This window comes from Glycine max, chromosome 14 (assembly GCF_000004515.6).
Source record: "Glycine max cultivar Williams 82 chromosome 14, Glycine_max_v4.0, whole genome shotgun sequence".
Classification (NCBI taxonomy): domain Eukaryota; kingdom Viridiplantae; phylum Streptophyta; class Magnoliopsida; order Fabales; family Fabaceae; genus Glycine; species Glycine max.
The window spans coordinates 6,373,658-6,384,227 of record NC_038250.2 but is presented as its reverse complement, the minus strand read 5'-3'; the positions used below and the strand labels follow the sequence as shown (position 1 = coordinate 6,384,227).

General features: G+C 30.9%; 1 protein-coding gene across 1 annotated transcript; it reads right to left on the bottom strand.

Annotated features, from left to right (window-relative positions):
* Nucleotides 1-346: 346 nt before the first annotated feature.
* On the bottom strand, nt 347-2,875 carry LOC100807242 (calcium uniporter protein 4, mitochondrial). Its single transcript, XM_003545237.5, has 2 exons — nt 2,156-2,875; nt 347-881 (listed from the first exon to the last, which is right to left on the bottom strand). Exons 1-2 carry the CDS (start codon nt 2,696-2,698, stop codon nt 381-383), a joined length of 1,044 nt encoding a protein of 347 aa, XP_003545285.2. The 5' UTR covers nt 2,699-2,875; the 3' UTR covers nt 347-380.
* Between the last annotated feature and the right edge of the window lie 7,695 nt (nt 2,876-10,570).

Sequence of the window (10,570 nt, the reverse complement as noted above, 5' to 3'; positions counted from 1 at the left end):
ATATTAAATATAAATTAGAAATTTTAGTGTTATATATAACGACACTATTTATTTATAATATATGTGTATATTAACTTTTTGATTTGAGTGTTCTATTAATAATGCCAAATACCAAAGACACAAATTTGATTGAATCATTAATTTTAAGTTTTGCTGGATGTCCCTAAAAATTCCTTTCATCTTTTCTGCATCTTTCTCTACATTAACTAGACGATGAAAAGATATCTCAGTCTATATAACTTTAAAATCAAATTTTAGTTATCTAGTTCAGTATATTTTCCATTTTGTTTAAATAAAGGATTTTTTTTTTCATTTGGCTCTATGGTGATCAGAGTAATACTATTACTTAAATAAATAGTTATTTATCTACACATAAGTCTTCAACGATACAAGGCTCTTGGATCAGTTAGATGTGTCTCCCCAAGGTGGTGGAATGGATGAGAAGGTTCAAATTTGGCACTACCATGATAATTTGGACAGCATGCCTTAAATAGCTCATTGTACCTACTCATGTCAAAGTTGTGTGTCTTCATGAGACGCTCTTGCTTGGCCCTGAACCGATGATGAAAAAAGCCCTGAAAGGTGGGTTCTGTGGAGGTCTTGAGGAAGAAAAGATATGCAAGAGCAAAGCCAAAAGAGGTAACAAAGAAGCATATGGGCTCCATCACATCCCAACTTAGTTCCCAGAAAGTGAGCCTCATGAACCCAAGGGTCTGGACCGTCAAGAAACCCAGCCCAAAATAAAGCTCAGCTCGGACCTGGGCTTTGGCCTTTTCATCAATCATCCACTTTTGCTTCTCCATATGCTCTAGCTCCCTCCTTCTAGGGTCATTTGGATTGGCTATTGATTGATAGATTAAGCTCTCTATTGATTTTGCCACCTATAAAAAAAAAAAAAGAATCACAATAAGTTTATAAAACTACTCAATGGAAAATCGGGAAAAAAAAATACTAGTACTATGATTTAATAATAATAGTGGACATTAATTGACCGGGTTTTTGTCCCATAGTCACAATCAAATCCTACTCTAAATTGTTAAAGTCAAGAAATCAATCAAATCCCACACTTTCTTCTGATGAAATAAATTATTAAAAGTTGTACATATAATAGCATTTAATTTTATTATCATCGTAAATCAATGAATAGTGTGTTTTATTTGGCGGTGGAGAATAAAAAATCATGATATCAGTGCCAAAAATAAAAAACAACAAAATGTTAGTGTGAGTATGAATATGAAAAGAGAGACAAGTTCCTGTGTGATTGGTTTATCTTGAGAAGTTCCCAAAGGGCTATTAAATAAAAAATTATAAATTTTTATTTCTCATAAAACATGTATGAGAATGTGTGTTTATTCAATCCAATCCAAAGTTAAATGAAAGGAAGTGCTTGATTTAAAGGATAAAAATAAAATATAAAAAATATAAATCCCAAAAAAAAATATAGTATATTTTCTTTAATATTATTTTTCTCTTCTCTTCCAAAAGGACATGTGAACATGAGAAGAAAAGTGAGTTGTTTTTAACAACCGCTGCTTCAAACAAGTTTTCAGATAATTTTGCCTCTTCATGAAAATTGGGAGCTGCCCGAACAGTCCAAGACAGCAGCCCGGAGAGTCCGCGGGCAGTAGCAGTTACAACACAACAAGGTGCCACGTTTGGACAAGAAAAGACCACAAGACAGCATAGCAAAAATGTTGGTGAGAGAATGTAACGCATAGAAGTAAATGAAAAACATGGAAAAGGTCACGCAACTAAGAATCCGTGCGAAGAAGTGGTCATTAATCACACTTCACACAAGACCTCCCCCAGGTAAGAGGCATATTTAGACGCCTCACATTCCACATGTCCCACCCCAAAGAAACCGTTTCAAGGGGAACGGGGCAAAACACCGTTACGCCACACTAGGATAAGGATCCATCCTCCTCCTCTGCAACTGCAATTCAAAACTGAACTGCAGTTTTGATTAAAAATGGCTTCTACTCACACCCACATTATGACTTTTTTTAAGGGGACCAGAATTTTTTTATGTGCGCCTATGCATGTTGTGACTCAAGAGAATCTGTGGCTGTGTCTATTTCAATGGCCAATATCCATTCAGTTTATAATACTACTACACAATCTCAGTTAGTGAGTTGCCGGAAACAGAGCGGAATACCTGCTCCGGTCGGAGAAAAACGGCGTTCCCCAAAACGATGACGTCTCCGGAGTCATCCAAGATCTTCGCGAACTCAGCACCTTGCTCAGGATTCTCACACGCCTCAACGCAGATCCGCAAAAACTCAGAGTACTGAACGGAACTTTCAGGAAAGTTCCTCAGCTTCGCCTTCAACTTCTCCATTTGAGAGGCCCTCATAATCTTCCTGGCGTCCCTCACAGACATTCCATTCCCGAACACCGCATCGCCGGCTATCGGCGCTGAAGCGATGTCGTTGATGTCTTTGAGTTTCTGCCGGAGCTTCTCTCCGACGGGGAGAGACAGGAACTCTGGGAGCCGCGCCGGACCGGAGTGGTACACAGCTCGCCGAAGGAGAAAAAACCGCCGAAGAAATCCTCCATCGTCGGAACTCGCTCGCGTCGTGCTCGGAGGCGCTATTGCTTTTTGTTGCAGAGGCGAAGACAACACGACGCTGCGTTCAAACGGCGTCGTCATTTTGACACCGTCGAAGAAACGCTTCGATAACAGTTTCCGAAGAGCCATCGATGCCTCGTTTCTGAATATCTTTTTATTTTTATTGTTTTATTTTTCTTTCTCTCTCTCTGTTTTGAGAGAGATTAGAAAAATGTGTGGAGTGTCCAATAGACCAGGATTCAGGACACAAGGCTTTTGTAGCTCTTGAGAGATAGTGGAAGAAGTTTTCCTATATATAGGTCCAACGTTCAAGGAAGAATTTTCCCTTTTATTTTATTTTCAATTATTTTTTGTCATTTTGTATGACTGCGACTTTACAAAAAGTATAAAAAGAATCTTTTGCTTGATGTCATTAAGAGCTCTCATCACATTTTTTCTTTGTTTTTCCGAAACTTGTAAGAAATATGACATTTTCAATTGGTGTGTTATCCATGTTTTATTAGAATATTATTTGTCATAGGACTGTAATTATTGAAAAAAATGTTAATGATGTTCACTTTTTAACACTCATTTAGTGATTAATTGAAACTTATTAAAAAAAGCATTAATTTTAGTGCATCTCATGTCATTTAATAATTTTTTTCTCATAATTTAAATGTAAGACTATCAAAATTAATAATTTTTTACAAATTTTTTTGTCAATCATTGAGTGAGTATTAAAAAGATTGTTAAGAGAAGTGTAGCTGACATTCCTAAAAAATATATGATAAAAAGAAGATAGTTATATCAAATTATATTTGATAAGTCATTTCTATTAATTATAGTTAATTTGACTAAATTAAAATTTTATTTAATTATAAAGATGTTGGCAAATACAAGTTTATTTCACTACTGCATACCAATTTTTTCAAACACTACTTCAAGAACTATTAGACCTCACAACTTATAATTCATTAGATTTTTTCTCTTTTAATCATTTTTACTTTTATAGTGTCCATCTGTTGTATTTATTTTAATTATTACATTGTTTATAATATTTATTTTAATAATTAATAAGATATTTGATTTGTAGACAAAAATTGATCGGAGGTTAAAATTAAATAATTGACACAACAAGACTACAATTACCTAAAAATATGAATTTACTTACACTTTTTTTTAAAAAAAAATCAGATATATAATATAAACATCTTCTTTTATGTCATTTTAAATACTCCTAATACAATAGAGTGTACCTTAAAAAGTAGGATCAATTCAAAAATAAAATAACTAAAACTTAAATTTTATGTAATCCGGTATATAAAAAATTTGTTATTAATTTTTATAAAGTAAAAAAGCTACATATTTTAACAAAAGTGTCACATATTTTATACACTTTGATTTCTAAAAGAGAAATAAAAACTTCAACTTCCTCTACTGATATAGTTCAAACTGATGCAACCATTAAGCATGATGTTTCTGATAAAGATATTTTATGTCATGGACGGATTTTAAGTGCTTTGGCTGATAACATATATAAGATTTTTTGTCATACCAAAACCTCTGTTGAGTTATGGGAAGCACTTGAATTGAAATATGGATCTGCTGAAAAAGGTTTAAGTCGTTACTCTTGTGAAAAAATGATTGAGTTTCAAATGATTGATGAAAAATCTATTTCAGATCAGATCCATGAATTTGAAAACATTATTTATGACATGAAATTGAAAGGAATTGTTTTGCCTGACATTATGCTTGTGGCTTTCATGATTTCAAAATTGCCTCCTTCGTGGACTAATTTTGCTCGAAGCCTAAAACATAAACGTGAAGTTTTATATTTTGTTTGTCGTATTCTTAATAGAGTACCTTATAAAAAAAATTAAAAAAATCTTTATGAGCTATGGAGAAAAAGAGAACTAAATCTGAAATATCTTAAAGTGTGGGGGTGTCTAGTAAAGGTTAATATCCCTATTAATAAGAAAAGGAAAATTGAAAAAAAAAATTAATTATATTTTGTTGGATATTTTTTACATAATACTACTTATAGATTCTTAGTAGTTAATTCAGAAGTGTCTGAAATTTCTAATGGTACTATTATGGAATCTAGAGATGCTACTTTCTTTGAAAATATTTTTCCTTTGAAAAATAAATTGTCTAAATCTGTTTGTGATACTTCTTGTTCTAATTTGTCTACTTGTAGTAATACTAATAAGGACATTGTGTTTGAACCTAGGAGGAGTAAAAGATCTAAAAAAGTTAAGGATTTTGGTTCTGAATTTTGCTCTTTTTTGCTTGAAGATGATCCTAAAACTTATGGTGAGGCCATGAGGTCTATTGATGCACCTTTTTGGAAAGAAGCTATTATTGATGAAATGAGTTCTCTTAAAAATAATAAAACTTGGTTTCTTACTAATCTTCCCCCTGGTTGTAAAAGTATAGGTTGTAAGTGGGTTTTTCGAAAGAAATTAAGAACTGATGGATCTATAGAAAAATTTAAGGCAAGGCTTGTTGTGATTGGGTGTAAACAAATAGAAGGTGTAGATTTCTTTGATACATATTCTCCTGTTTCTAAAGTTACTACCATTAGGGTCTTAATTGCACTTGCTTGTGTTTTTAATTTAGAAATTCATCAAATGGATGTAAAAACTGCCTTTTTAAATGGTGAATTAGAAGAAGAAATTTATATGAACCAACCTGAAGGCTTTGTAGAACAGGGGAAGGAAAAGAAAGTTTGCAAACTTGTTAAATCTTTATATGGTTTGAAACAAGCTCCAAAACAATGGCACGAAAAATTTGATTAAGTTATTCTTTTGTATGATTTTCAAATTAATGATAGTGATAAATGTGTGTATGTGAAACAATTTAATAATAATGAACGTGTCATTTTATGTTTGTATCTGGATAACATATTGATATTTGGTAGTAAATGAATTTCATAAATGATGTGAAGTTTTTTTTGTCTAGAAATTTTAATATGAAAGACCTTGGTTGTGTAGATGTGATTTTGGGTATTAAGCTTATAGAAAAAAAAATGATGGTATGATTTTTTTATCCAATCTTATTATGTTGAAAAGCTATATATTAAAGAAGTTTAATTATTTTGATGTGAAACATGTTTCTACTCCTTATGACTCATCCATCAAGTTAAAGAAAAATTTGAGTAAAGGATTTTCTTCACATATTCTCAAAGTATCGGTTCTTTATTGCATTTGACAAACTTCTCTAGGCTTGTCTGATATTGCATATGCAGTTGGTAGATTGGAAAGTAATTGAGAGATTTAATGATACAAACTTGAAGTTCTTATTTTGATGAAATAAAATTGACAAGTGGTTATGTCTTTGCTTTAGATGGTTGTGTAGTATCATGAAAATCTACTAGACAAATTATTATTTCACATGAAAGCAAAAATTATTGCTTTAGATACTGCTACTAGTGAGGCTGAGTTTCTTAAAAATTTGTTATGTGATCTACCATTGTTGAATAAGCCTATACCTTCAATTCCAATGCATTGTGATAGTCAAGTTGCTATATCTAAAGTTACTAGCAAAAATTTTAATGAAAAAAGAAGACACTTAAGAGTGAGACATAAGTCTATCAGAAATTTGATTTCTCATGGTGTCATTTCTCTTGACTTTGTCAGGTCAGAAAATAATATTGCGGATCCGCTTACAAAAAGGTTGACATGTCAACAAGTACTTGAGTCGTCGAGGGGAATGAGATTAAAGCCCATTATTTAGTTACAACAATGGACACCCGTCTCCGTGTGATTGGTGATCCCATGAATGGAGTTCAACGGGTAACAACGAAATTGTTTGTTGACTAAAGTACACCAAAATGAAATTTGACGGAGCTGTTCCGTTTCTCATTCCTATGATGAGGTGTATTATAAATTGTGGCAATATTAAGGTTGAGGTATTTATATATGTGTATTTTTGATGGAAAAAAAAATACCTCTTAATGAATCCGATGACAATTATTGTAGGGGTGAGGGTCACAACTCACTCTTTGAGGATTCACCTAGTGAGTGTAGTGGTGGGGCCGCCACTGTGAGATATGGGCTAATCTCTAAGTGACACTCACGAAACAAGATACAAGCGCAAGGCCGTGTAACGCGCTACCACTGATTAGAACCTAATTGAACACCAATATTGTAGGAGTTGTGTACTAAAGTCCGGTTAAAGAATATGTAGTTCAAGACAATCAAGTCACTACATTTTTTTCAGATGGAAGTTCATAAACACTAGGTATAAGGCTCAAACCCGGAAGGTTCCTTATACCGAAATACAATATCACATGCTCTTTCTCTTATATTTTTATCTTTCAGAAAATATATTTTAAATTTCAAATTATAAGAAAATAATTTTCAACAATCTCTCACTTATGTAAAATTTAAGGAAATGAAATAATATAATAAAACATTTTTAATGAAGCATAATACATTGTGTCTTCGTCCATTAATTTTTCAGACTTACTAAAAAGGAACTCAATCATATCCATTATAGATATTTTGATACAACATCATGCTACTGTAGAAAAGATTATGCAAGAAGAAAGTATAAAACATTTTCTCTCTAAAACAATTTTTCTCTCTAAGACTGTTGGAAAATAAAATAAAAAAATGAAGGAAAATAAATATGAAGAAGATGCACAGTCTTGAATTAAATAACAAAATAACAGTAACAAATTAAATTTAATAGACAGCACATGAATAATGCATTATATCATACAATGAGCACAAGGAAAAATTAAATTAAGGGAAGAAAGATATAGCCTGGGTTGAAGCGCGTAAACGCTATCCTTAGAGAGAAAACGCCCCCACTGCACGGGTAAGAAATTCTGATTGCGCTCCTCTCCCAAGATACGACAACCCGTTGGTTCCGATCGTGTGCAGCGAAAGGATCCCCAAACCTTATGAACACCAATGCTCTTACTCTCAAGAAATAAATTATTTTATAAGAAAAGAAATAGAAAACTTCGAGAGAGAAAGGGATGAGACTGTAGCTGTAGCTCTGTCATGTTTGTAGAAAGGAGGAAAGAGAATATATAGACATTTTGCAACAACAAAATATGACCGTTGGAAATATGACCGTTGGAAAACCAACCTACAGTTGTTACAACAAACATAACAAACTAGTTGACTCATTAAAACAAAATATTAAGAAAATCTAAAATAAATATTTTATTTTATAAAATAGAATTAATATATTTATAAATTTTAAATTAAAACACAATATTTATCAACATAATATAAAGAATTTTCTTTAAAAAAATTACTTTACATTTCACTTATCATTGGACCAACCTATTAAAAAGTATAAAAAAATTTCAGCGTTCAATTAAATTTTGAGCTTTTATCTGATTAATTTTTCCTAACATAAAGTGATACAAATAAGAAGGAACTAGACCACGTTGTTGTTACTTTTTGCATGACATAATTCACTTTCCTAATATAACGATCATTTTTCTCAAAAAACATATATAATGCTAATATGTTCTTACTTGGTTTTAGAATATGTTAGTAAATAGCTTGAGTGTATTTGACAAAAAAAAATTTGAAGTGTATATTTGATAAGTTAGTTCAATTAATTTATAACTTATTTTATTATAAAAAATCATATTTGACTAACATACCACTCTACACATAGATAGAAATTATCCTCACAAAAATATAAAAATTATAAAAATATTATCTTACCTTAAATTTAGTTTCTTGTTTTTAATACTTTGTTATAGTTATTTTTTTCATAATTATATATGTTATCATGTATATACTAAATTTATTAATTTTTATAATAATTAATTTAAAAGTGGATATATCATTTGTTGGTTTTAATTCTCATACTGCTTGATATTTTAAAAGTCATATGGGTGATAATTTCTCCTTAACTAATAAAGTATAATTTTTATAATGGTAATATATGAAAATTAAATTCTTTATAATTATCAATGAAAATAAATTCAAATACAAAAATAATATAAAATTTATTTTAACTTAAATATGATTTCAAATATATTTATTTCTTCTAAAAAAAGACTTTTTATGACGAAAAATCATTAGACAATCCATCAAGACAATATGATTTCAAACCTTAAAAATAAGATAATGTCTCCTTTCATAGCTTTTCTTTACAAAGTCCCCTTTCACACCTTTTAAAATTTTCTCCTTTTAAGTTTTTATTTATTGGATTATATCATTTATATTCCTATTTTCATAAACAAAAAATTAAAAAAATGATTTTTTAAAAATATAAGAGCTACATCTAACACAATTCAATAATAATAATAATAATAATAATAATAATATAATAATAATAATAATCTTTGAATTACTAAAAAACATTTATGTATATACACTAATGACCAAAAATAATTTAACTCATTTATTGTTTTTATGAGAAAATATGACCGTGCTTAAATTGTTAATAATAATTCCGTCCTAAATATAATTATCACTAGATATTTTAATTTGTTTTAAATTATTTTATTTTAAAAATTTAAGAAGACATTAATTATTTTAATATAATAAATAAATGATAAATAAAAAAAATACATGTCTTCCTAACTTGCTGGTTGCTTTGTACGATGACATTTGGCCATAATATTTTAGTGGCTGACACGTACCTAGATTTTAAATTTATAAGAAGTTAGAGTTGAAGGCTGCCAAAAGAGGTTAGAATTCACATGCACACCACCACTTAATTAACGCGTGTAGAGTCACATTCCAAACTTTGTTGCATTAAATGGAAACATATAGCTCTACTTCCATACTTGTCACAGGTCACAACTAGGGATGATTTCAAACAAAAAAAAATCACATAGGGATGACAGTAACCACAAAATGAAAATACGGATGACAATCAACAAATTCTGAGTAAGATTCTATAGTTTATAATACTCTTTTTATATCCACATTTTAAAACAAGATAGCTAATAAGTGGCATTAGGATAATGATTAAAACATTATAGCACGAAAAAATAAGTGTAGAATCCCAGAGGATGCCGAAAGACACGTCTTTTTCACATTCCAATAAAACAAAATTCCTTTTAATTTCTTAACATTTGCCTAAAAAAATACATTTACCACCTTATATTAGCGTGAGTAATAACTTTAATCTATCTTCTTGTCCTGCTAGGTACTTATATACTCATACTTATACATGTTACACGTATTTTACTTATCTATGGAGTTAATAATCCTCACTCACTCCAAATTATTTATATATGTATATGATTACCAACTCCACTTATCCTTATCTGGGTATGCCTTCGGCTTTCTCAGGGAGTTTATCAACAGGAAACTAGGGCTAACTCGAGATTTATAGCAGCAAAGCAACAAGAACAAAGGGAAGAGAGGGGCATTGGGAGTGCCTGCTTTGGTCACATCTGGTCGCAAAGGTGAATCTCTTTCTCACTTACTCTGCATCCTTGCTCGTCGAAAGAGGAAGAATAGTGGATTTAGTGACAGGCATTCGAAAACTATTCAAGTGCGAGGAACTCTCCTTAATAAATGTAGCAAGGACCTACTTATAGCCCTATACAAACCTTATAAAAGCGCCCACAGGTAGTGAGACTCTCTATCTATTTTCACCCTCGGCTCTGGTTCAATCCTTTCATACCTCGAGTCAACTATGCCTTTGAAGTCGAGTCAGAGTAATTAAATTAATATGTATATGTAACATGGATAGGTGAGACATGGTAGATACTATAAATAATTGTGTTAGACTCATCTTAATAAATAGATATTTACCTATCTTTTTACAAATATTTTTGCATGTATCTATAGGATTTGGGTATAACCCTAGTCACAACCCAATTTTGTGTTGTTCGGTAACAAATTAGCCAGTGGGCTAGCTTGGAATTTAGAATTTATTAGAATTGCCATTTGATTAAAAAAAATGTTGGATGAGAAACATTGACTAGTTACATGTAATAGATTTTCCTAGCTAGTATGGGTAGTAATTCATATATTGAACAATTATTAATAACTATATACGAAACATTAAAAATATACTATTTTTGGAAGA

Bases quoted from the DNA above. Each gene is read 5' to 3' on its own strand.
- LOC100807242 (XM_003545237.5), bottom strand. From the start codon at position 2,698: ATGGCTCTTCGGAAACTGTTATCGAAGCGTTTCTTCGACGGTGTCAAA. The intron at 882-2,155 runs GTATTCCGCTCT...TTTTTTTTATAG, and splicing joins TTTTTCTCCGACCGGAGCAG to GTGGCAAAATCAATAGAGAG.